This window comes from Heloderma suspectum, chromosome 7, assembly GCF_057233095.1.
Source record: "Heloderma suspectum isolate Gila_16-S chromosome 7, 16-S_ref, whole genome shotgun sequence".
NCBI classification, from domain to species: domain Eukaryota; kingdom Metazoa; phylum Chordata; class Lepidosauria; order Squamata; family Helodermatidae; genus Heloderma; species Heloderma suspectum.
This window is the reverse complement of record NC_139464.1, coordinates 57,196,236-57,224,184: the sequence shown is the minus strand read 5'-3', so window position 1 is coordinate 57,224,184 and position 27,949 is coordinate 57,196,236. Positions and strand designations below refer to the sequence as shown.

General features: G+C 40.4%; 1 protein-coding gene across 19 annotated transcripts in view; it reads right to left on the bottom strand.

Moving 5' to 3' along the window:
* The window catches only part of ZC3H11D (zinc finger CCCH-type containing 11D), a 40,888-nt gene that overhangs the window by 8,609 nt on the left and 4,330 nt on the right, over window positions 1–27,949 (bottom strand). For 2 of the 19 annotated variants that reach the window (XM_084810369.1, XM_084810371.1), the window contains exons 3-12: window positions 24,277–24,353; window positions 22,807–22,847; window positions 18,403–18,522; window positions 17,209–17,332; window positions 7,547–7,705; window positions 6,861–6,938; window positions 6,594–6,740; window positions 4,096–4,206; window positions 1,253–1,360; window positions 140–247 (exon numbers count right to left, since the gene is read on the bottom strand). In XM_084810369.1, coding sequence (XP_084666495.1) covers window positions 140–247; window positions 1,253–1,360; window positions 4,096–4,206; window positions 6,594–6,740; window positions 6,861–6,938; window positions 7,547–7,705; window positions 17,209–17,332; window positions 18,403–18,522; window positions 22,807–22,809 — 958 coding nt within the window. In that variant the 5' untranslated portion in view covers window positions 22,810–22,847; window positions 24,277–24,353. Of the gene's footprint in view, window positions 1–139; window positions 248–1,252; window positions 1,361–4,095; window positions 4,207–6,593; window positions 6,741–6,860; window positions 6,939–7,546; window positions 7,706–17,208; window positions 17,333–18,402; window positions 18,523–21,110; window positions 21,314–22,806; window positions 22,848–24,186; window positions 24,421–27,949 lie in introns of those variants that run through there. The other 17 variants (XM_084810366.1, XM_084810367.1, XM_084810364.1 and 14 more) reach the window with 13 other exon arrangements.

The following is a 27,949-nucleotide window of genomic DNA, read 5'->3' as shown; positions in this document are numbered from 1 at the left end:
AATGAATGGGACATCAGATCCAAATCTAAAGCTCGTTCTTTTAATAAATTGCCTCTGATGACAAAGTATGACCTAGTGAATTTTGAAAATATGACTGATATGACTTTTTTTACCTAGTAAAAGTGATTGCTCAAAATACCTTTTGCTGTCAAAGGGATAGCTGGGTTTTGGGGTTCTTCAGATATCCATTTCTTTTTCTTCACCCCTTTAAAATGATGCTTCCTTATGCTTTCAGCATGGCTTGTAGCTAAAGAAAAGCAACATGACAGGATTCTGCTGTTCAGTTCTAGAGCAGCGGTAAGTAAGGAGGACACATCTCACAGGTCTGATTCACACACTCATTAAGTATCCAGTGTCTGTGGCATGGTAAGGCCTTGCTATATCAATGAGGTAACATATGATCTGAGATCTATACATATATAACCTTACATACATAATATGATTTTAACAATCATCCTGCCCCCAAACATTTTTCTGGGGTATAAATTGGTCCTAGCTGCCATAATGCCAATATCACATGTGTCCTCATCTACAGTGTAAATACAGTGTAAATAAGTGTTCCCTTATTTATTTATTACATAAATGTATATACCACTTTCTAGTGAACTCTCAAAGTGGTTAGCAGAATAATAAAACACAACATGTAACAATAAAAGCAGAATAAAATAATCTCTGGTTAATTATAACCATACCGGCTGATTCACCCCTGAGGGAAAGCCAGCATGAAGAGTATGGGTAGTATCCAATAGTATCCATGTGAAACAATGCTCCTTTCCAGAAGGGGCAGGCTGCATCCCTTTGAGAGATGTGTGTTTTTGCCCAGGTTGGCAAAATATGCTATGAAATATGCAAATATGCTATGAAAGTAAGCCTGCTACGTAATGCAGATCTCATCTGAAGAACTGCTCAGCTCAGTCCCTTTTTAGACTCTTGGGAAGTTGAAATGGTTCATGGGACAGTAAAGATGATAATTGCAATTAACTTGCTGATCCTGCTGCACCCAAAATCAGTAACAAGTTTATGTTGGAACCAAAGAGAGCAGAATGTGCCATAACTGGAAATAACAAACGGAGTGTTAACTGTGATAAGAGAATGAAATTAGCTGCCAATAGAGTTGAACTCTCTGGCACATGTTATAGACAACTCACGCAGACAACTTGCCAGAATGTATTTTCAAATTGAAAAAGACGAAAAAGAAAGAAAAAAGCATATTTTCCCATTCAAAACAAGATGAAGCATGATCTCGAAATACCTTTAACATTTGAACACTTCAGCATGGTAAATTCTTTTTCTCCACTGAACACTTTGCTTTGTATTCCTCCAACAAATATACTTCTTTGTGACAAATAACAATCACCTCCTTTAGAGAGACAGAAAGCATGACAGAATGGTCAGATAAAGGTAATAATAATAATTAAAAAATCACAAAAGGAGGTAAACAGAAGGGTGCTTCAAAAACTACATTAACAACTGGAAAAAGGAGTGAGCAATCAAATGGGAAAATATGCAGATAAAGCAAAGTTATTCAAAGTAGGAAACTAAAAAAAATTACGTTTTATTTATTACATTTATATCCCACCTTTTTTCCTCTTTAAGGAACCCTAGGCAGCGTACATAATCCTCCTCCTCTCCATTTTATCCTCACAACAACCCTGTGAGGTAGGTTGGGCTGAGAGTCTGTGACTGGCCCAAAGTCACCCAGCCAGCTTCCATGGCCAAGTAGGGAATAGAACCCGGATCTTCTGAATCCCAGTCCAGCACTCTAGCCACTACACCACACTGGCTCCATGCTATGAGCCTGTATATGAAGGCAACAGCTCATACAATCCAGTGTAAGGTCAAAATGCTACTGTGCATAGCTTTCATGTGGTGAGTGGTTAGAGTGGTGTAGTGGTTAGAGTGGGACTCTGAAGACCCAGGTTCCAGTCCCCACTCAGTGTCACATTCCCTTGGCCCCCTCCTTCCTCATGCATGCACACAAGAAGGGAGGCTTCAGTCTCATGTCTTTAATTCACTATCAATCAGATTCATTACAGATGCAAATCCTTGAAGACTCTCAGGCTACAAAGGAATACAGCTGCTTCATACCTTTACGAATGGCAACAGGGGATCCAAATGGGAGCTACGACATTGCCAGCAGTTTGAAACAAGAACTTGCCGGCTCGAATAATTTATGGGGGGATGCCCCTAGGGATGTCAGAGAATTCCACCACGGATCACTATCACGGATCACCGCCCGCTACGCTATTTGCGTTCCCCTTGATTTTCGCCGTCATAGTCTACGTAAATATTTCCGTAGATTAAGAGGGCAAAAATAAGGAATGCAAATGGCGGCGGCCGTAGCCGCTGCCATTTGCGTACGCGGTTTTGTTTTTGTTTTTTTACCCAGAGCCCTCCACAGCCGGAAATCCGGCTGCGGACGGCTCTGGCCTGGCCGGGCCTGGCCTGGCCAGCTGCTCCGCGGAGCTGCCGCGGAGCACAGCCGGCCTCGGAGAATTCCGGGGGGGAGGAACGGAGCGCCTCCCCCCACCAGCGAGGATTCCGGGGGTAGGGACGGAACGCCCCCCCCACCATCAACATAATCCGCGAACAGGTCGAACGTCTGAGCTCCTAACTTTTCCCTCCTTGCTCTGCGCTGCAGTCTATCATCCCTCAGGTCACACCCCACACTCTCCTGCTCCTCCTGGGTTCTCAGGGGTGGGGGGGAGCTTCAGGCCCAGCATCCTGAGAAGCATGCCTATCCATATCTGACCTCGCTCGGGAAGATGCCTCCCCTGGTTCTGGCTGTTCCCATTCTGAGTCTGAACTGCTAACTATCTCAGCATGCTCAGAATCAATCCTGACACTCAGTTATGAAGCTCACTGGATGACTTTGGGCCAGTCACTAACTCTCAGCTTAACTCACCTCACAGGATTATTGTAAGGATAAAATGGAGAGGAGGATCATATATACTACCTTGGGCTTCTTGCTAGAGGAAAAAAGGTGGGATATAAATATGATGATGATGATGATGAGCCTGAGCCATTGTGCTGGTCTTGCAGGTGTAGAAGCAGGGTGTCCTAAATGACCCCTATGGTCATTTTATCTGCACACACACAAAGACTACAAAAACGTGTCAGCTCCTGGTGAAAGGAAGAGGTTTCAGGGTTACTGATTCTGGCATGGAGACAGAGATTCCTTTGGATCAGTTTCCTTTGTTCGGGACAGAATGCTGAGGTTGCTTTTGTAGTTCCATAGACTGAACTGTCATTGAAGTGATGTGTTCCAGGAGAAAGCATGTGGACAGCCCAGGAAAAAAGGACCAGATGTACTTCCAAATATTTATTACGAAATTTAAAAGGAAGTAAGTGCCTTGGACATTTTGAATGGGAGCTTTTTATCTGTAGTCTTTCTTCTACTGAAAGAGCCCTCTAATCACTCAAGGATGTTATTATCCTTTAGTAAGGCTTTTGCTCTTTGCTATGGTCTTCTGGGCTGTTGCACGAACACCATTTTTCTTGCTTTCAACCCACTTTCACCCCACTACTGATAACACCACACACGTTACCCTACAATGCAATGCTGTGCCACTGCCAATCTCAGGTTGGCATGGGCCCAGTTTTTACTAGAACAACATTAACTGAATTTTATCAGTAGAGGAACACTTGTGTCCAGTCTTGTATGGTTTTGTGTGTGCAGATAAAATCAGCACTTTCTGTAGTCTCATGCAAGTGTGGAATCAGGTATTGGGAGCAAAATTCAGAATCCTGAAAAATCCCAGTTTTCATTTTCATTTTTTAAAAAGCAAGTTACTAAAATAAAGACAGATGGACAACAGTTAGGAAAACGTGAGAAGCCAGAAAAGGCTGAGGAGGACTTCCATAATTCAGACATTAGGATCTAAGCAGAAAGAGAAAAAAGATGACATACATACATACATACATACATACATATGATTCATTTGCAAAATGGTGTATGTGGGTGACCACTGAATTCAGGTTACCTTAGGGCAAAATTTGCATTTTTTATTCACACAGAGCAGCTGTACTTGAACAGAAGTTTTCACTTTCTTGTCCATTATAAGAATTTAAATAAAAGTATTTTTAAGTAATTACCTCCATTTTCGAAGGCACTAAGATCAGATCTAGAGCTACTGTCTAAAGATGCCATTATCTTTGTTTGCCTTTCTAAAATATTAAACTTTGATGGAACTGCAATACCATCACCTAGAAGGGCAAAAGACAGAGTCAGTGAATTTATTAAACTTATCTACTAGTTTTTCCATAGCATAGACATTACTATAGTGTTAATCAAGCCAATATTTTATTAGCTTCAGCCCAGCTACTCTAAGCATTACAGCGCACCCCACTCTACCCCTAAGCATTACTGAGATAATCGATGCAAAGTGCTTTGCATATGTGAAAGATACCATAGGCTAGATATTATGATTCCTGCGTTCATACATTCACTTACTTCAAACACCCCAATCATGGATTATGCAGGATATTCAGGAGTCATTTTTTTTCCTTGCTGCTCCTAAAAAACCCACTTGACAAAATCCTGGAACCAAACATGTCCACATAATTTGATGATTTAAAGCAAAGATGATCATCTCTAGCTAATTAAAGGAAATCGTCTAAAAATGAACAACGTCTTCACTTATTAGTCAAAATACTTACTTTGCTTTTACAAGTATCAGTATTGTTCAGGGCTCCCCCCACCCCACCCCGACTCTTAATCCTAATTCAATTGATTTTGATATGATAGCAAGCAGATTCAGATAGTTAACCATCATATTAACCCCCCTTTAACCATGCTGGCATCCTGGAATATTCAGGAGATAAATTTTTAATTTTTTAATTTAATTTATTAAATTTATTAAATTTCTTAATTTACTATTATTAAATTTAATTTACTGAATTTCTTAATCGCCCATCTGGCCAGTCACCCAGCCACTCTGGGCAATGTACAATAATACAACAGTTTAAAACAATAAAATCCCACTTTAAAACATTGTATTTCTAAACATACCCTAACTCTAGTAAGCAGCAGCAATACTACCATTTATTATGATTAAAATCTGACCCTTGAAAACTCATTCTAAAATACTGAGTAGGGTGATTCTGTATCGCTTCCTACTAGTGTCTATAATCTGGTTTAAATTAAACAATATCAATGACCTGGGCAATGGAACATAGGAGTATTGTATGCAAGGTGAATATAAGCCTTTTGTGATGCTCCCATAGCTATTTTTCAAAGACTATGGAGATGATTTGCTAAATTTGGTGGTGCTGAGGCAGTGGAGCTTGTGGGCTTTATTAAGGGACCTCTATCTTTCCCCCATAATTAAAGCACTGGTACGCTTGATACCATGAGTAATCATGATATAATCAAAGTACTGTTAGGAACTCTGGGGCAGGAACACCAGTACAAAACTTTCAGACGCCATTATTCCACATCTGAGATTGTGGGCCAGTCTTTCTTCTAAAGGTATTTTATATATATATATATATATATATATACACATATATATATTCGTTAAAAAAATGATAGGCGTATTTTCCCTCCCTCCTCTCCTAAAGCTGTTTCAGATATGGACTGTCACTTTCTCTACTTGCCCAACACATTTCTGCCAGCCCATTTTTCTCTAGGCTGAGTATGGATAGCACCACCAGCAGCAGGAGGTGCTCCAGGAATCAGCTCCTGGAGGGTCTGTTCCCCAGTGAAGAGAGGCTAGCCCAAGGAGCTGTTGAGGGTGGTTGAGGCAATGTGGCTTCTCTGCCTCTTGCCCAAGCTAAACTCAGACACAGACACACAGAGAGAACAAAGATGGAGAATCTCAGGCCTAGGGGCCAAACTGAGCCCTCTGGGGTTCCCCAGATGGCTACACCCCTTTCCCTCAGCCACCAGTCATTTCTTTTTCTGGCTTTTGTGCAATTTTTTCACCCTTTCAAAGGCTGAAATGCCTCTCCTAAGGTTTAGTTACTGACAGTAATAACTTTAAGCTACAATATGCTGACTTTTTTTGTATTTTAAGCTCCACTCCTTTTGCTTTGGGGCCCTCCTCCTTTGCCTTGAACCCCACCCATCACTGAAACGCAGCTCCCAAGAGCATCTCCAAAACTGACTTCAGCCCTCAGGCTGAAAGAGGTTCTCTGCCACTGCTGACATAGAAGTTCAGCATAACACACAATACAATCTTATACTCATTTACTTGGAAGTACGTTGCACTGGATTCATTCAACCTTACTCTCAGGTAAATGTTCACAGGATTTCAGCCCAAGAGACAGAAACTTCATATTGCTATTTTGATGTACATAGGAAGCCGCCTTATAGCAGATCAGATTATTTGCCCATCTAGCTGAGTACTGTCTACTTTGATTGACAGTGGGTCTCTGGGTTTCAGAGGGATGGCCCCAGGCTCTCCAAGTCTCAAGCAGATTTCCCATAACCTGCTACCTGATCTGTTTAACTGCTGACGCCAGAGATTAAATCTGGCACCTTCTGCATACAATGCACATGCTCTACCTCTGAGCTACATGATAACGAAGACTTTAAACATAAGAATTAGAAACATTTTATTTAAATTAAAAACCAACAACATCTAAACCACCTAAATTGAAAGTTCTGTTGCTCAAGTCCTTGCCTTCTTGCAAATCTCTGCCAGTTTCCAGGGGTTTCAAGAGCTCATTCTCCAGCACTGAAGGTATGATTTTTGTGAAATGGTTTTCCTGAGAAGTCTGAATTCTGTAGTATTCTCCTGATTCAATCCCCAGAAAGACAAAAGACAAAGGGAAATTACCATAGTGATATCAAATAAAAAAGAGGAAGGGGGAGGGAAGAAAAAAAGAAAAGGAAAGAATCAAGAATTGATTCTTACCAGATTTATAACACATCTCTTTAATTGCCTTTTCTTCTTCTATGTCTTCTGGTGTCTTTGACAATAAGTAAGATGCATCTGTCGGTAAACATTTTAAAAGATTCTTCTAACTAAAGATCCTTCTAGATTTCTTCCTGCACCATACAAAGCAAGACTCAACTGTCATTGCATTTATTATACAAATTAAAATAGAACTTCCACTGGTAGAGTTCCACATCAGTGTTGCTTTAAATGTGAAGTAACAGATTTCATTCATTTTCTGGGGAATCCTAGTTCTCCATTTTTAACATTAAATAACATTTGCTTGTTATTATGTAGCTTTATTACTAAAAGTCTGGATCAGCTACAGTTGAAGGAGATGTTTTAGTCCAATTTACTAAACTCAAATGTATTATACAAACGTAACATTAAATTCAAAGTATTTACTAGAGCAAACAGTCATTATTATACAGACAGACAGACAGACAAACAGACAGATCAGGGTTTAATTTACAATGCTTCGGATGAGAGCTTGAAAATACAACTGCAGTGATCACAGGAATAATAATAATAATAATAATAATAATAATAATAATAATAGGATCTATAATGCTATAAGAGATCCTCATTTTTAAGGCAGCATTTTCTAGAGTCAAATTACTATAAATAATGAGTAGGTAAACACGAATTACTAACAAAATATTTACATTTCTCCTCCTGTTCTTCTTCTTCTTCGTCCTCAAGATTGATGGTAATAATCAGTGGAGGATGAATAGGTCTTAATGTACTTTCTTGACCTTTTGTGGAATCTTGATTTTGGGCAGGATGTAAAATCCCTTCCTGAACTTCCCTTTGCAATGTAGAATCTATAGGAAGGAACTTTAAGTTCAGTATAAAACTGTGTTGAGTAACACTTTGAAGTGCTCAACATATGTAATTCGTTCACAAAAGGCACAACACTGTGTGTGTGTTTGTTTTCTAGACGTGTTATATGTAGAATGTAACAGATGTGTATTACAACTAGGACCATGAGCTAACTAAATAAATCATACCTGATTAATCAGATGAGTTTTATAGTGCTGCAATCATAGCAATGTCAACTTGGAAGTAATTTCTACTGTGCTCAGTAAGGCTTACTCCCAGTTAAGTGAGTATAGGATTTCAGCCTTGTTCTATTAATCTATTAATCAATCCATTAATTAATTAATTACCGGTACAATCCTATTCATGTTTATTCAGAAGTAATTTCCACAGTGTTCAATGGCCTTTACTCTCTAGTAAGTGTGTTTAGGACTGCAGCCTAAATCAGCATAAATGAGAATAAACAATAACACTTAAGAAAAAGGATGCTATATTTTAAGATGATCTGTGCATGTCTCACAGCAGACATAATTTTAGACGGGACATTTCCCATCTTCTTCCACATATATGCAGTTGTCAGTTGGAGTTTTTAGAAATGCTTGTACTAAAAAAAAATCATAACTTTAAAAAGCCTGCTAACCAACCAATTAGGGACAGCTAGGCTGGTGAGGATGAGGGAGAGGGCCTTCTCTGTGGTGGCCCCTACTCTGTGGAACTCTCTCCCTAGGGAACTCCGCCATGCCCCCTCTTTAATGAGCTTCCGCCACGCACTGAAAACTTGGTTATTCAGGAAGGCATTTGGGGTGGGTTAGGGTATTTTTAAATAATGTTTTAATGTATAATTTTATTGTTTTAAATTGTACCGTTGTACATTGCCCGGAGTGGCCGGGTGACTGGCCAGATGGGCGATTAAGAAATTAAATAAATTAATTTAATTAATTAATAAATAGGGGCACTTTTTTTAGGTAATCAAAATTTTTTTTAATCCCCTTCTGAATTTTATAAAATATTTCTGGAGGAGATCTTAAAACCATTAACAAAAGCAATGGGTGCTAGTTTAGACACAGGAAATATACAGAATACCTGGAATGACGCAAAGATAGTGATTATTCCAAAAGCAGATGAAGACCTATATTTGCTAACCTCGTATCACCCTAATTCATTGCCAGACTATGGTTTTAAAATATTTGCTGCAGTTTTAGCAGTCAGGACAGGTTTAATAAATTAATTCACCAGCAAGGGTTTATTAAAAACAAAAAATATTTACAAATAATATTCCTAAAAGACTAACCTGATAGATTATATAATGGTGCAATTGATTGCACCCTTGATGATTGGAAGCCCCCAAGATCAGAGGCTTCCTATCATCCAATGCCAGGGCGAGAGGAGCGGTGGAGGCGATCTTTGCCTCCCTGTCCTCCTGCCCTGCATTTTTCACTAGGTGGGCTTTTTTGCCTGTCTAGATGGACTGCTTCGGGGGGGGGGGGGTGAGGGGGCTAGAGAGTCCTCAGGATAGCTCATATCCTGTCCTCTCCAGTCTCCTCCCCTCCCCACGCACCAGAATGCTTGCTTCTTCCCTACTCCGAGGTCAAATTTGTGGCCACAGAGAGCAGCTGTTGTGGTTCTTTCTGCAGTGGCTGCAAGGGTGTGTGTGTGTCAGAGCTACGATTCCCCCCTCCAATGTTGGAGCACTGTCTCCAACCTCAGAGCTGGGAGTCTGAAGTATCCCATGTCCCCTCACATGATGTTTAGGGTCCATAGGACTGCTCCCTAAGGGCGCAATCCTATGCAAGTTTAGACTGAAAAAAGTCCTACAACTCCCAGCATGGCTGGCTAGGAAATACCAGGTGTTGTAGGGCTTTTTTTGGTCTAAACCTGCATAGGATTGCACCCTAAATTAGGAAAAAAATAAGGCTAGAAAAGTTTTTGTAGATGCAGAGAAAGCTTTTGATAGGGTGGAGAGGCCCTACTTATTTCAGTTTTCACAATACCATGCATATGGAGTAAAATTTAGGAGTTGGATTAATAATATTTACAAACCAGAATTTACAAATACAAATAGTATTTACAAATTACAAATAGCTAAGATTAGTTAATTATTTATTAGCCCCACAATTTCAGCTGTCAAGAGGAAGTAGACAAGGATACCCCTTAGATCCATACTTATTTATTATCCATACTTATTATTGTTATATTGTGGTTTTAACGTTCTATATATTTTAAATTGTTTTATTGTGTGCTGTTTGGTTTTAATTTTTGTGAACCGCCCAGAGAGCTTCGGCTATTGGGCGGTATAGAAATGAAATAAATAAATAAATATTTAATTTATATATATATTTTTTTACTGCATTATGGAACAACCCTAAGATAAAATGGCAAAGTATGGGAGATTGAGAAATTAACGTCTGTGCATATGCAGATGATATTGCCCTGATTAATGCAGAACCAGAAAATTCTTTGATTGAATTTTTAAATGTTGTAGAGGAATTTAGTAAAATAGCAGGCTATATGATTAATATTACTAAGTCAGAGTTGTTAACAATTTTATTTTACAGAACAAGAACTAATAATACTGGAAAGTAAGACAAGACTTATAATTAATAAAATGTCAGCAAAATATTTGGGGATTGAATTTTTCACCACAAATGAACAAGTAAGAGTACTAAGTTATGATATATTGAAAAGTAAAATAAAGGATTAATTGGATAAATGGGAACATCATAAACTCTTTTTCAGGAAGAATAACAGCAATAAATATGAATATTCTCTCTAAAATAAACTTCCTTTTATAAAATATTCCTATTGCAATAAAAGAATCAAGAATGAACTCATGGGAATGAATTATTAATACATTTGTGTGAGAGAATAAAAAACAATGATTATCAAAAGAAAAGAAGAGGGGCTTTATCAGATTTGAAGAGTTATTTTCAAGCAAATCGTTTAATGTGGATTATGGACTCCTGAAATTAGAGGAGGATATATACATAACTTAGAACAAAGTTTTGTTAAAATTCTATTAAAAGCTTTGCTTTGGATGAATCTGAAAGGAAGAAATGTAGTAAAGGAAATTATTTATATCATCACAGTCTTACTGAAAGTTTGGGATAAGCTATGTATGTCCTTCAAAATCACCATTGTCATCACTCTTATTTGATCCACAGTTGAATAAAATGGGATAATTGATAATTTTATAAAGTTACAATATGTCGTTGATAAATGTGTTGATTAATCAGGGTAAGCCTTTAGACCAGTTGGAGAAAAAAATGGTTAATACAATACTTAATACGTTTGAATACTTTCAAATTAGACATTATTTAAATAGCTGGTTAAGACATCAGGAGGGACAATTAAGACAATTAAATACATTTGAGAAGATAATGTAGGACAAACCAAAAGAGATGCTAACCCAAATCTGGAATTTTATCATGCTCACTGAAAAAAATAGAAGACCAGGTTACATTCAAAGATGGAAGAAATTACTTGGAGAAAGAACATCTGATAAAATGTGGAAATATATTTGGAATAATTTAAATAGATATATAACCATGGGGCAGTATCCAGCTGTGTCATTCTGCTAGCGCAAATTACACTGTGAAGCTAGCTTCCAAATTATGCACAAGAAGAGAATCCAACTAAAGTTACATTTGTGCAAGCGTGGTTGCACATGCGTTTGTGTGTAATTTTTGTGCAACCCATTGTGCAACCTGTTGTGCAGTGGGTTGCAAAAGCGTAATGCTCCACCACTTGTGCAACAGAAAGATTTGGTAGACCTCCACTAGTGCTATTTGAGTTTGCGAAATGACAGTGTTGGATACTGCTCTCTATGTTTTTAACAGAAAATTTGATTAGGATTCTGACTCAATGGTACATTGCCTTTACAGTTATGTAAGATCTATGAATATTGTAAGGATATTTGTTGGAACTGTAGAAGGGGAAAAACAGACTTTATGCATTTTTGGTGGAATTGCTTTGAGGCAAGGAGATTCCTGGTGATGTGGACAAGCTTTTTTTGGCTTGGCCAAAAAACAACAACTTGTCCCCTCGATCCCTGCCCATCCTGGCTTGTAGTCCAGGGAGGGGAGAGGGTAAAGCAATTTTTGCTGAATATGATTACCTTCCCTTAGGGAGGCATTAATTTTCCATCATGTCTAAAAGAAGCAATTGTTAGACCGCTTCTGAAGAAGCCTTCCCTTGACCCCCTAGACTTCAGTAATTATAGGCCGGTAAGTAATCTACCATTTTGGGGCAAGGTAATTGAGAGGGCAGTGTCTATTCAGCTCCAAGCAGTCTTGGATGAAACTGATTATCTGGATCCATTTTAAACCAGCTTCAGGGCGGGATACCGAGTTGAGACTGCCATGGTTGCCTTGGTGGATGACCTTTGCCTGGGAATCAACAGGGGGAGTGTATCCCTGTTGATTCTTTTGGATCTCTCAGCAGCATTCGATACCATCAACCATGGTATCCTTCTGGATTGCCTGAGGGAGTTGGGGGCACTGCTCTGCAGTGGTTCCACTCCTTTCTCTCAGGACGGTTCCAGATGGTGTCACTCAGGGATGTTCCTCGAAAAAGGAACTATTATGTGGAGTCCCTCAGGGCTCCATTCTATCCCCAATGCTGTTCAGTATCTACATGAAACCGCTGGGAGAGATCATCAAGAGGTTTAGGGCTGGGTGTTGTCAGTATGCTGATGACACCCAAATCTATTTCTCCTTAACATCCTTATCCAAGGAAGGTATGACTCCTCTGAATGACTGCCTGAAGTCAGTAATGGGCTGGATGAGGGAGAACAAGCTGAAATTGAATCCATGCAAGACAGAGGTGCTCATCGTGGAGGGTCCTAATTCAGGTATTGAGCTATGTCAACCAGTTCTGGATGGGGCTGCACACCCCCTGAAGAAGCACGTTTGTAGCTTGGGGGTGCTTTTTGACCCAACCCTTCTCCTGGTACCCCAGGTGGAGACAACAGGGAGATGTGTCTGTTATCAACTTCAGCTGAAATGCCAGCTATGCCCATTCCTGGAAGGTGTGGACCTGGTAACGGTGGTGCACGCATTGGTAGCCTCTAAGCCTGATTTCTGTAATGTGCTGTACTTGGGGCTGCCTTTATATTTCGTTCGGAAACTTTAACTGGTACAAAATATGGCAGCCAGGTTGGTCTCTGGGACATCCCATGGAGACCATATTACACTGGTTTTAAAATCTTTACACTGGCTGCCAATCTGTTTCCAAGCAAAATATAAACTGCTGGTTCTTACCTTTAAAGCCTTACATGGTCTAGGTCCAATGTACCTCAGGGAGCGCCTTCTCCCCTACACCCCAGTCCGCCACCTAAGGTCCTCTGAGGGCTCTCTGCTGCAGCTGCCTAATGCGAGACTGGCAGCCAGATGCAAGAGGACCTTTTCCTTTGCTGCCCCTCAGTTGTGGAATGACCTGCTGGGTGAAATGCACCTGCTGACCTTGTTGAAGGTTTTTAAGCAGGAATTAAAGACTGTTATTCCAGCAGGCCTTCCCTTTTTAGAACTCTTGTGCCTTTTGCTGATTTTTGTATACTGTTTTTAAGCTGTGTTGTTTTATTGTTGGATTTTGTAAACAAATTGTTTTTAGTTCAAAGTTGTTTTTAGTCATATGTTGTTTGTCCATAGGTTTCATGTAAATGGTTTTAAAACTTTGTATGTTGTATTTTACTACTTTAACTTTTGTAAACCACCCAGAGAGCTTTGGCTATGGGACAGTATAGAAATAATAATAATTATTATTATTATTATTATTATTATTTCTGGAAAGGAATTATTTTTAATATTAGTAATACTTTCCAACATACTATACCTTTTGATCCTAGAATTTGCTTATTAACTTATTTGAAAGATGCAGTACCAAAGAACAAAGAAAAACTACTTTTTTATATGATATTAAGAGCACATCTTCTTTATGGCAAGTACTGGAAAACAAAGGAAATACCCCGACTAAAAGAGTGGTATATTAGAATGTGAGATTTGGCAACCTTATCCAAAATTACATGGTCTCTTTGGTTTAAGAAGGGAAAATATAGGATACATCAATTTAAACAGGAATAGGAGCCATTTAGGAGGTTTTGGAGTAATAAGCAAAGTGTGATACATGGCTATCCATTTTCTTTAATGCAATGTCTCACTGTTCAAAGGTTATTTATGTCTAAATATTTTATTGTTATAAGGTATTTGATGGGTCTCACTAAACATTTAATGTTTATAATAGGTTTTAGTGTGTTAAATGTCTAAAGAACAGTAATGGCTTAGTATTCACAGTTATTTGTTTTGCAAAGAAATCTGTTTAAAAATAATAAATGAAAAGATGATTTGAATCAATTACTCTAACTGATCAATTGACTAAATGTTGTGGCTCTAATAACTACTACCATCACTTTGTGAACATAATTTAGCATCAGAAACATATAGAGTAGCGTTTCTCATACCATCTTGGCCAGGTAGTCTTTTTGCAAGCAGTCCCATGAAATTTGTATGCCCAGTTACCAAATACACCCATACTTTCCTTTTCTCTTGCTGCCTCCGCACATCCTGGATAATTCTAAGTCCTTTGCCATTGTCCCAACCTTATGGGTTTTTTTTAGCCACGTTCTTCTCCACCACTTTTCTCTCTAGTTAGAGCTAGTTCAGAGGAAATATCTTTCTTCTTTCTAACTAGGAATGCATGTGGAATCCATTATGAGTGGAAAAATGCATATGCATTTTGCAGGAAAGTTATATGACAGTATCCCATCTGTAGATCATTCCTGCAATATCCAAGTCTTTTTTTTTCTTATGAAACACAACGTTTTCCACATGTATTTTTCCATAGAGAAAATACATTATATTGGAACCATACTCTTGTGTTTGTATATAAAATGCAGCATTCATCTTTTGACTATATATGTACTTTACACTTTTTAAAAATGAGAACAGGAGATCCCTAAGTTATACAGTACATAAGTTATTCATATTGTTTCTCATTCCTTCTTCTCTGAGTGTTCAGTTCAGCCCAACCTTCACAAGATGAGTTTCCTATGGAGGAAAGAGTGCTGGATGCTTACAGTGCCCATGTAATACACAGTTTAAGCAGGCACTACAGGTTATAGAACCAAGCACTATGGCAGAAAGTCTTAACCCCAAATCAGTATCTGTACCTTGGAATTCCAAAAACTGATTTCCCCAGAAACTTTTAACAACTCTGCCAGACCAGGCAAAACTGGTTTCTTTCAGCTCCCCCTGACCTTGGCTGATGGATATGATTCAAGGTACATACCAATGCCTGCAACAAATTGACATTGGGGTCAACTGTCCATTAATATCCACTGTCCACTATAATAGCCAAGCCCCCAAGGATGCCCACTTTTCACAAAATGACTATGTAGGTTAGGGATGGGCAGACTTCAGGCTTGTGGGATCTACTTTACTTTTTGTTAGATACCTAAGATCCACCAACTGGATGCAAAACACATATGCTTAGAATTAAACAATTTGAGCTCAGTAATTTGTTGAGCAGCAGAGCTGAATGGAGCTCACACTCCTTCCACACAAAATTCCACTCCTGTTTACCTTCACCATGCCAGCTTTCTTCATCCACCAGTATAATTTAGGGTGGGAGGGAGCCATTTTGTTGCTGTTATTGTTAAACCATTGGGAATCAGAAATCCTTGCTAATCTACTCCAAATCACCCAGAGATCTACAGTAGATGCAGATCTAACTTCTGCCCACCTCTGCTGTAGGTCACAGCAACACGCAATCACAAAAGCGTGAAAATTACTACTGGAAAGCAGGATGTTCAGACTTAAATCCAGCAAAAACACCTATGTGGAAGTCCCAGAAATTTCAGTGGAATTTAATGGCAAGCAAATATGCTCATCATTAGAGTGTAAGGTACAGAACACCAGTGTGGTGGTCATGTACAATCAGAGGTAAAAGGAAACCAAGGGGACTCAAGTATGCTTAACTGAGTTTTGGATTGCCACCTAAATCGGTATCATGTTGGCTTATATTGTAAAATTTCTAGTCTAAGAACTGAAGCTGTAACCCTGGCTCCAATTTGCTTAACAACTCTGAAGACACAAGAGTGTCTGCACAGAGGACACAAGGAAGAACTATTTTCCATGAGCATCTACAGAATTATTCTCCCTCTGGGAAGGGGACACCAATTTTGTGAGGCATAACCATACTGTTTGTATTCAGACCCTGGGTCGCAAACAGTATACTCAGCAGGATTCCACGTACCACAGCAGGGCCAACTACGGGCTGATGCCTTGCCTGGACCCCTGCTGCCATCCTGGGCATTACTGCCATCTCCTGTCACCACTTGGGCCCCCCAGTGGGGCTGATACTGTCCCTGGCAGCATTGTAGCTACCAGCCCCCCCAATTTTCCAGTGGTGGGTGTACCCAGCAGTGGCAGTGCTCTAATAGCTCTGATCAGCACCAGCTGGCCACGTTTTCTCTCCCACAGTGTGATACCCAACTGCCAGGGCCAGCACCTGTGGCACTGGTGAGGGTGGGGGGAAGTGGCGGCAAAAGATAGTGGCGGCAAAAGATAGTGGCAATGTTGGGTGGAGGGTGGTTGGTGCTGGGGGAAATTGGCAGCACAATGCCAAGTGGCCAGTCAAACCTGACACTAACTCTGCCCCCTGCCATTAAAACATATCCTCCAACTGCATGGGAGCAGCTTACATGAAAGTAGCTGCTACATCTCTAGAGTACATTAAGCACGTGCATGCATACACCTTTCTGCAGTAACCCCCCCAGTTATGGAACATGCTCCACAGCGAAGCTTGCTTGATGCGGAGTCTGTCATCCTTTCAGTGCCAGGCCAAGACATTTCTCATCTCCTAGATATTTGAGTAATCTTAACAGTCTGGCCTTGGTGGTTATTTCTACTATTCATTCCTATGTTGGATGGGGAATGGTTTGGGGTGATCTTTGGGATGGGCCTTTGTAGTAAGTTGGTATGGGTTTAATGAATATGTTTTAAATGTAATGAATTTAAGAATATCATACTCTTTGTACTTTAACCTTTTTTGTACATCACTTTGGGACTCCTTTTGGTTGTGTGAAGATATATATAAATGTAATAAACTGAACTAACTAAACATATATAGATCCTAAATTAAGGGGAATCCTGGTTACTCTTAACCACAGTTAAAGTTTGTACTAACAAACTGCTTTGTTATCACAAGTTAACAGGAAGCCAGTATTATATTTGTACTGGCTCCGTGATAATGAGCAATTATTTACGAATTCTGACTTCGAATAATATTTGCCACTGTTTGGAAATGCTGTCTACTTCTGAGCATGATAACCTTCGAAACGCTGTTCTCATTCTGATCCATTAGGCCACAGGCATGGGTGTATCTGTATGTAAAAGTCAGCTTTCTTGTATGATGTTGCTTCTTAACATGCCCCAGATTCTTAATACTGGAATCTGGGGCATGTTTAAACATTTCTATTTCATTCCCAGAATATGGAGAAAACATTTGTACTCACCACTACTAGGTGGCAAAAAAAGTCCATTTATGTTACGAGGTTTCCTGTGATGGAAGACACAACTGATCCTCACACAGCCTAAAGGCTGTGTTTCCCAGAAACACGAGATGCTGTTATATTTTTGCTATGGAAAAAAACATGGATTGTTCCATATTTAATGATTATACAACACTATACAAAGTTACAGATGGAGCTCTGGAATCCATAAATCTAAACTATGATGAACAACAGCTGAGAAATAGAACTTAGCACTCAAAGAAGGCTCTGCCTCTTATATTTTACTATAGAAGTCTCCACACACATGAATGGAGATCTAGAAAGATGTGCTGTTCTTCAAATTGTTTTGGTTGGTTTTCCCACTGATTTCTGCATAGACAGAGAAGTTCACCAACTTGGTTCCAAGACTGGCACTGAAAAAGAATCAGGCTTCTGGCTCCTTGCACATTACACATTTGATGTACATAGTGGGTTGGATCCAAGAGTGCCCTTTCACACCCTTGTGGAAGGGCTGTTTTATACCTCACATTAGAGTGTGGTGTGAGGAAAGTTAAACCAAATCCACAATTGTTGTCCTGCTTGTGCAACAGTGAATGCCCAAGAATAAATATGAGAACTGCTATAGAACCTACCAATTGTAGCACTGTGTGAGCTCTTGAGCATTTGCAAAAGTGTGGTAGTTGCTATTTTCTTTCCATTAATAGTTCTTTGGATCCAACTTATATATGGAATCTGGAAAGTATTTTTTCCATTTCTTTCTAAATCACTATGACTGTAATCCTGAATCCTTGAAACCAATGAACAATTTGCCACTATATTTAATAAGACTCAAGATTTTACTAAAGATAGCTAATTTTTCTTCTCTCTACTCACTGCAATATAAAAATGTTCTATTATCACAGCACAAAGAGGAAGGTTTGGGGAACAGAAAGCTGAATTAAAGTACAGATGGAGAGGCCCTTAAAATTCAATGAATTTGTTCAGCTTTTCAAGCCTGGTAGAAGGTGTGACTGAATGCTATCTTTATTTGATGTGACCGTTTCTAAAGCTGCTATCTGGGTGTCACAAGGACATCACGCTTCTTCAATGTGAAACTAAGATGTTACATTTGCAGTAGCAGAGGTGAGAGACAGCCTATAAATGCTTATAATAGATCTACTTCAAGAGAGGCCACTTCAAAGAGCTTGTCATTTCTACCTGTATTTCCATATGTCTAAATTTGCAAAGTTGATGGGAACATCTTCCCTCTCTCCATAATGAGCACACGGTGTCACTGCCAATGGCTTTTTCACAGTGACGGAATCGGCACTTTGATCCCTGAATAGGGAAGAAAGAGGGGCTTGAAAACTTGGCCATGCAATATTTCTTTATTTTAAATGCTTTTTTTTTTTTTTGGTGGTCACCCTTCCAGTTACAAAACTCTCAGAATGGCCCACATAAAAACAGTGTCAAATACCAGAACATTCTACTTCAAAATCAGCAGAACCAGTGGAAACACAGTAGAATAGTGGACAGTATCCAATGGTGTCATTTTGCAAGCTCAAAAACTGCTAGTGGAGCTCCACTGGCTCTTTCTGTTACACAACCAGTTGCACATTACACCTGCACAACAACTTGCCCAACGAGTTGTGAAAGTGTAATGCACAAGCAGTTACACAATGAGTTGCATAAGCACAGTGTGCAACTGGTTGCACAAAGGGTTTCACAAGTGTAATGCACACCTGGTTGCACAGTGGGTTGTGCAAGCGTACTGCACAACCATTTGAGCAACTATTCTTGTGCAAATGTAAGTTTAGTTGGATGTTCCTCTTGTGCATAGTTTGGAACCTAGTTTCTGGCTGCTAGCGCAATGTCACTTGCACTAGCGGAATGACACAGTTGGATACTGCCCAATAAATCCAGAAGAACGAATAAAGTGTCGAATAAAATCTGTTTTGATGACATCCTGGAAGGCCCAAATGAAATAGACTATGCTTGGCACTAGAAAGCCAGGTGAGGTTCCCTGGGGAGCACATTCTACAAACAGAACATCACAACTGTGAAAGACCTCCCTCTGATCACATCAACCTAACTTCAGAAAGCAGGGGGATGATCCTGACGCTTGTAAAGTTTGAGCAAGCTCATATGGAAGAAGGCAATCTTTTAGATGCCCAGGTCCCAAGCTGTTTAACCTATACTAGTCTACATGTTGCATTTATTGCCCAAGCAGCCTATTAAAATTATTTTTACAAAAGCCTAGGGATACATTTGTCCTCAAAGTGCAATATTACTATGGTGGCATATTCCAAGCATAAGGCTTGGAATCATTATCTCACTGTCCCTAGTGAAATTCCAGTGCAAAACCCAAGGAAGATACAAGTATATGATAGAGGAGAAAAAACTTTAAGTGAATCTACATTGTTAACAATTATATTCCACCAAGAACGACCACTGTGCAAGCTCCATTCAACTGAAGTAACTGGAACTAAAGTAGCAGCAGTACCTGATGGATGGTGCCTAGTGGGTGCAATGCAGATCCATTAACATCAACTGGAGATGCCCTATTGCTACAGTGAGATGTGACCTCCTCGTCTCCAATGCTGAGAGGAAGGCTAGGGTGTTGAAATGGGAGAGACAGAGCCTAACTACAAATGGCGCTAAATCCATCACTGCCAAGTACGTTGGGGGGTTTTGTTAATAGCAAATGCCCCCACCCATTTTTACTGGGTGCAGGGACACAGCATGCAGGGAGGGGAGGTTTTACCCTTCCTTCCTCAGCCATGAACTCCATGCAAATCGGGGGCCCCGCACACACACACGCACACAATTAGTAATAGGAAAAAAGATCCCATTGGGATCAATGGGATTGTTTCCCCGCCCTCCATTGCTAATTGCAGCTGAAGAGGGAAGGGTAAAAGCTTTCCTTCCCATATGCTGCCCCCTCCCAAAAAAGTGGGGGACACACTATTAAAAAAACAACAACCCTAAAATGATTGGCAGTGACGCAATTAGCATCATATGTAGTTAGGCCCAGAGAGAAGCAGATAGATGGATAACTGACAGTTTCTAGCTGGAGTGAGCTGGAACTGGGATCCAGCTTTGGGGAACACTGCACTAGTTGCTCCCTGAGGATCTTCTGCTTGCTTCAGAAGTGCCTGTTTGCTTCCACTGTGCTCTACTTGTATATTTGTAAATAAAGTAAATATTACAAAGACACTGTAAGCCTCTAGTGCTCTCTTGTCCAAAGGGAATTAAACCTGTCACAGTACTCTGAAACCTTGAACGTTCCTACTGTTGAGATATAGGAAGCAGGAAGTGTGTAACATTGGTGTCAGAAATGGAATATTGTTTTCTCCCTGGAGAGAAACTGAGCTGGTAAGCGAGCCAAGATGAAGCAAATCATAGCACCGTTGAAACCAGAACAATGCAGCACCAGTTTGCAGACCTTCAAGCAACCCTGGATGAATATTTAATGAGGACTTTAGAGGAATCACGAAGGAGAATCTGGAGAGTGCTCATAAAAATGTCACCTACACAGCACTACACAGGAGTCAAAGCTAAAACATAAAGTCAGCTGCAGAGCACTCAGAAGTGGCTAAGGAGGTCCATTAAGTGGAGGGACAGCTGACAGGCTTAGACTGTTGTGTACTGCAGTCAGCAGCTGATCAAGAGGTTTTGTCTGTCCAGGAACTTGCCAGCAGCTATGTGAGTGAAAAGCTGGACAAACAGAACCCCAGAATGGGAAAGATGCTGGGGAAATAATTTGCAGGAGTTAAAGCAGAAGAAAGTGTAGAAAGCTGGTCAGGAAGTGTTTTCCCATCTCCTCAGCTTCATTCTTGGGCTGGAGGGCACTTTCTGCACAATCGATGGTGGGTTGCAAAAATTCTAATTATTTTCTCATGGGGCGGGGGCCGAATGGAACTTACATTGTAGCATGGTCAGAGGCTTCTCCTTTTTAATCTGCTCTTCGTTTCTTCCTTCCTTCCTTCCTTCCTTAGTTTTTCTTTTTCAACAGCAATCCTCCTCCATCAAGGCAGGGCAATATCTCCCCACAGTCAGATAGATGCATGTAATGTCCTTCCTCAGATGCACTGTAGGGTAAGATTGCCCCAATGGAAGATTGCTGCTGCTGCAGAAAAACAGCAGCAAAAAACTATTTAAAGCAAGAAAGAAAGGAGGAAGTTTAAAAAGGAAGGCTTTGACTGTGCTTCTGTCTCCCAGTGCTAAAAAATTAAAAATGTTAAGTCCCCTGCCCCTGAATGTACCCCTGAAAGTAATCAGAAGTTATCCACCTCAAGTTTTTTCTCCTCCTCCAACCACCCCCCTTTTTGCCTCTACTGGCTCTTCTAAGAATGTCCCCCAAAAAATTACCCCGAGAACTGCCTGCACTGGAAGTGAGTGGACTAGAAGATGGAACCTGTAACCATGATGACAATTTCTTATAGACTTAGGTTCAGGATCCTACAGCTGGTGGGTTGCAGAGGCAGGGCCTTGCAAGTGAGAGTAATCCATAGCCCTTCAGGTTATGGGACCAAAAGAGATAGGTGGTCTATCTGTTTTTGGTTGATATCCTGCCCAGTATAAGCAATTTGGGTGATGGCCAGAAAAGCAGGGATGGGGGAAACTGGCAACCAACTTGAAAGGATCAGCCCTGCTGGTTCAGCAGCATGGTTCTCCTAGGATATTCATCATGTTGCTTAGCCAGTTATGAGCCAGAAACCAGTGCAAGAATGGTAAAAAGAAGAATCATTATCCTTTCTGCTAGGTAACTGCTATTTTTACTGGGTTTTTAAAAAAATCAGTAACCTTTGTTTTTATTGAATTTTTAATGAATATGTCGCTACTGAATTTTATTGTATCTGTTTTGTATGGATTTTATCTTGCACACCATCTTGAGAGGGTTTTACCCTTAAAGATGGCCTAAAAATAATTTAAATAATAAGCAAATCCTTTCAACAAGGTGCAGCTGATACAAAGAGCTTTATGGGTATAGCATATTAAGATGCAAGGCAGGGGACCTTGGCAGAGGACTGTTTCCTGGAGAGACAGTTTGACTGGAAATGTGCCTAAGCAGGAATTCCTACAGATGTATACTCCTGTTCAGCCCCAAGGCAAATTTATTATTATTATTATTATTAGCATTAGCATTTCAATACCGCCCCATACCTGAAGCTTTCCGGGTGGTTTACAAAGATTAAATAGAAGCAATACTCATCAGGGGAAACGTGCTTAAATGTTGTTTTCAAGATTGAGTATTCTAGTCAAATTTCCTACAGCAAGTGGTCCAGATGCTTATGGGGGACTAGAGTTTTCTTTCCAGGATGCCGCTCTGATAGCATAGTGAAAAATCCCACTTATCCTTGCTCTCCTAACATGTCAGTGAAACCCATTCATTTCATACTAGAAAACAGATGAAATGTAGGGACAAGAGGTGAGCGCTGTCTCTGTTAGGGAATCCTCACTAGTGTTCATAAGCAGTGAAGTGGAAAATGCTGGGAACTGGAAGGGATTGTTATCTTCACATAAACACTGTCTCTTTGTTTTCCTACCACTGATGGTCCCAGTGTTTCCCAACCTTGGGACCCCAGATGTTATTGAACTACAACTCCCATCATCACTGACCATTGGCAATGCTGGCTGGGGACGCTGAGGGTCCAGAAACACTAAGGAAAAACAAAAAAGTAAAGGTAACTGTGTTGACCAAAAGAAAGAAAAAATCTATATCATGATAATACCTTGATTAGGTCAACTAAAAAGTCACAAAATACTATGCAAGCTTTCAAGTTCTCCAGAATTCTTTATCAGGTAAGATGGTAAGCAAAGCAAAAAGGAGTGGGAGAGGAAAACAGTGGCTGATGTGTAGAATCCATGAAGTCTACATTTGGTACAATCTTAGATGGAAGGTGGAAGGAAGCTGGAGACATTCAAATTAGGGTCTATTAGGTTGTAGAGGTCTTGCATGTTCTTATTTTTTCTTAACATTCAATTATCTCATACTTAGGAGGACTTGTAGCCACAAGCCAAGTTGTCATGGAAGACAAGTCATTTAGGGAAAAGGTTATATTAATGGGTGCTGACACTTGCTAATAGACCAGGATGGTAGATTGATTGTCATCAATGGAAGCTAGTGAATAGGGATCTCTCTTTATTGTTCTGAATGTGGTACCCACTGGAACTTGGAGAAGGTGAACATCCTATCAGCAAAAGTGACGGAGCAGAGAAAAGCAATAAAGCAATTTGCAGTTGTTGTTTTAATGGGAAAGACAGATGAATAATACCCCTCCAACTGAGGGCAGGCAGAGAGAAACATCAAAAGCAGTCTGCAGTGTTTGAAATGGGATAAACTGAGGCAGATACACTGCAAGCTGAGAGTTTCAAGGTAGAGTTATGTGGAGCTGGGGAACAGGTGAAGGTTGGGTGGGGTTTGTACAAGCTGCTCTGGGGGATCTTCTGCCTACTGCAGGAGTGCCTGTTTGCTTCCAGTATAAAATTAAGCCACTATTACAAATACATTCTAAGTCTCTAGAGGTCTCTCATCCACAGGAAACTGAGCCTGCAATCTTATATATATTTATCTGGGAGTAAGCTCACATAATGTAATGGGGCTTACTTCTGAATAAATATGCACAGGTCTGTGCTCTAAACCCTGTAGCACGCTCCCTGAAACTTCGCACAACTTGTAAAAGTGGGGAGCACATAACAATATAATAGATGCAAGCCATTATAAATTGTGCAGTATTTACCTTTATACAGGTTGAACGAACATAGAAATAGCAGTCATTCCCAACTTCTGCCATTGCCACCTCTTGTGCTTCTACTCCACTGCCTTTAGAAAGGTCTCAATGTAAATGTAAGAACTATCAACGTGTAAGGGAAGAACATTCCCTTTTGTTCTGAATACAGCTTATTCAGGATCTAAGTTCTATTTCCTCTTAAAGGGAGACCTCCAGTTGATAGTTTTATTCAAAAGGCTACTTATACTAATTGTAAAACAGACGGTACCTTCTCCAGGTTTGTTGAAGTACTCACAAATTGAAAGTGGTTGCTAGACAGTGCGCAAATTCAAACTTCCAGAATTTCTTTCATTGTTACCTTAGTTCTTATGACATCATCACAAAGGACATCATACGACCCCTCAAACTGGGAGTGCTCGCTTATTTTCATCGCTCCTATGTGTTTTAAAACAGGAAGAGGACAGCGATTTCCATGTAGTCTGTTTGTCCCGTTACTCTAACACACATATTAGCTTATCAAGCAAGTAGAATGCAAACATCTGTAAGCTGCATAATTAACAGAAACACAGAGATGGGAGTGGGACAACTGAGAATATCAACACCCTCCTCCTACCCACTCCAACAATGGCCTGCCTGCCAGAACCTTGATCTTTTTATTATATTTGGCTTCTGGACTTACTCATAGCGATTGCTGTTACTGAGAGACTTATCTGCTGCATAGATCACAGTTAATGTCATGTGTGCAAGGACTGGCAGCATTAGGTTTGGGAATACCAATGGTGTTGCTAGTGAGCAACAGCCCAAAGTGCTGACTTTGGGGTGGATGCTTGGTTGCACAGGGGCAAAGATAGGGACTGATGCTTGTTTTCTCTCTCTCTCCAAGTTAGCCTACAGAAGCTTTAGAGCTGACCCCAGTCCTTTGCTTGTGAGTTGCTGAACAACAGGTCTTGAAAAGGCCATTGTTCAGTGATAGTTTTGGGTTAGGCTCCTGTAAGAATGTCCATGTGAAAGATGAGCACAAGGCTAGAATAAGCATCTGGAATGGAGAAAAAGTAGAACTTGGGATGACTTACCACTGGGGTATAGCAGAACAGGGCAGGGAGAAGAGAATACTAAAATTGGCACTTGGTCAGAAAAAGAAGGTATGAAAGAAATAGACCTGGGCATGCAACTACTGACTATCTCCTGTTATGACTTCTGGGTCTGTTTCCAGCCAACAGATACAGGGATTTAATAACAACCAGCATTCATATTTTCAGGTGTTGTTGATCAATGCCAGATAAGTGTCCAAGAAGACATTTTTGCTCCAGAATTTAAGAGGAAGGAGCCAGCCTGTCATGTGTTAAAGAGAACTGGCAGAAGGGGAAGGGGGTCCTACTCTCTCCGAGATAGGCCTACCCAGGTTCTTGGGGCACGATCACAATGTTTTATAGGAATTCAGGTTCCTCTTCCATCAGAATGCCTCGTAATCTGCTATTGACATAATTGCTAAGCAACACCTTGCATTCAATCTGATCAGGATTTCCTGTTGTCAACAGCATCTGTACTTGAATTGTCCTTATCTCCTTGCTTTTCATTAGGTGAATTTCAGCTGCTGTGGCTTGAGGAAAGATGATGGAGAGGTGCAACCAAACATTTATTCTTTGTATCCTGGCCCTTCCTGGATGATTTTAGATAGATGGGATTGGCTGGGTGAAACTATTAATGTTTATAATAGCTTCACCCAGCTATTATGATGTCTCTTTCAGGAAAAGAGTCCTTCCATTGGGTGCCAGCAGGCAAAGTTGTTTTTATTCAGGCAGGCCTTTGGCATATAAACTGAAGAGGGTTTTTTTAATTGGTTGGTGCTACCTATTTCTTGCTGTTGTTGTTAATTGTGTTTTTATTTGCTTTCATGTTGTATTTTAATTAAGATTTTGTTTTTAATCCAGATTTTATTGTTAACCACCTTGGGTGCTGTTTTTGACAGAAAGGTGGGATATAAATAAAATAATAAAGAAGGAAGGAAGGAAGGAAGGAAGGAAGGAAGGTCAGTCAGTCCCTGGTCCTCTTAAGGATACTGCTTGGCAACTTCTTAAAAAAAAAGTAAAAAACCCTCCCTGGATTCTCTGGATGCAGGAATTACTAGCTAGCCAATCCCCAATATACATGTTTGGCAAATGCTAGAGTGGGTAGTGACAGACCAGCTCCAGGCTCTTTGGGATAGAACTAATTTTCTGGACTTATTTCAGATGGGGTTCAGGCTAATTTGGGGGCAGAAACTCCCTTGATCACACTGATAGATGACTCACTGGGAGACAGACAAGGGGAGATCATCCTTGTCGCTTCTCATGACATTAGTAGCTTTTGATACCATCAAGCATAGCATCTTTCTGGATCACCTGGCAAAGTTGGGAATAGATGACTGTGCTTCGGAGTGATTTTGTTCATTCCAATCAGATTCCTGTCACATAGGTTTCAGAAAGTAGTAATGGGGAATTTACTTTCTTCCTGATATCTTGTCAGGTCCTACAGAGTTTGCTTTGTCTCCAGTGCTTTTAAACATCTGAATGAAACCACCAAGAGAGATTATCAGAATATATGGAGTTCAGTGTCATTATGACAGTCAGTTAAGTCTCTCCTTTTCCTCAAATACTAGTCAGGCACAGAAACCTCTGAATCATTGCCTATGATCAGAAATGTGCTGGATGAAGGCTGATAATCCAAGGAAGACAGGGATTATTGCAGTTGGTAGGGATGTGGATTGTGTGGAAGAGGTGAACTGTCTACTCTAGATGTGATCTCACTCTGCTGAAGGAATAAGTCTGCAGCTTAGACTTCTCCTGGAACTGGCCATATTCCTGGACTCTCAAGTGAGGACTGTGACCAGCTTTCCAGCTTTGCCTGGTACACCAGCCTCACTCTCTCCTTGATTACCTGGTCTTGCTAACTTCTAGCTTGGATTAACATAGCACACTCTATGTGATGGTCTTTTGGAGACAGTTCAGAAACTTCAATCCAGCAGCTAGAATTTTAACTGGTGGCTGCAGGGACCACATAACACCAGTCCTAAAGGATCTACAGAGGTTGTCTGTTTGGGGGCTCAATTCAATTTTCAGTCCTACATGGCTGGAAAAATCTCTTCCCCCATACATTTTCCTTTCCCTTGCATTGAGATAATTGAAGGAAGCTCTTCTGTCCCCTAAAGTGTGGTGGGTGTCTGTAAAATCTAGAGCCTTTTTGATAGTGATATGGGCTGTCAGGGCAGAACTTTGGGGCAGAAGTCCAGGGAGAAGTTCAGCAGAATGAGCAATAGGTCCCCGAACACAGCACAGCTGGTTTACCACATTTTGAAGTCAATGAAGTAAGACACATTGCTCCCATTTTCTCCAGCAACTGGTATACAGAGGCACACTGCTTCTAATACCAGAGGTAGTACATAGCCATCATGATGAGTAGCCACTGATAGCCTTATCCTCCATGATTTGTCCAATCCTCTTTTAAAGCCATCCTAATTGGTGGTCATCACTACATCTTGTGGTAGCAAATTCATAGTTTAACTATGCACTGTGTGAACAAGTACTTCCTTTTATCTGTCCTGAATCTCCCACCATTCAACTTCATGGGATGACCCCAGATTCTAATATTATGACAGAGGGGAAAATCCTTCTCCCCTTCCAATTTCTCCACACCATATATAATTTTGCATACCTCAAGACTAGTGTGCAAGTCTGAGTCTGGATTTGGGTTGAAAGAGTGACCAAAGGTGAATGCTATACCCACTTACCTGGGACTAAGCCCCATTGAACTCAGTGGGACTTCCTTCTGAATAGACATGTATAGGATTGTACTGTAAGAGTTTCCAGGCTGAGAAGCAAAGATGGATTATCAGGCATACTGTTGCTTTGGGGCAGATGCTTCTACAAATCTATTACTTCTACTGTGTGGGTGCTTGCCTGTGCTCATGTAATGCCACTGCTATAGTTTTAAATAAACAGAGTATTAGAAAGACATCAGAAGAAATGGACCATGTAAAAGACTGGTCCTGAGCT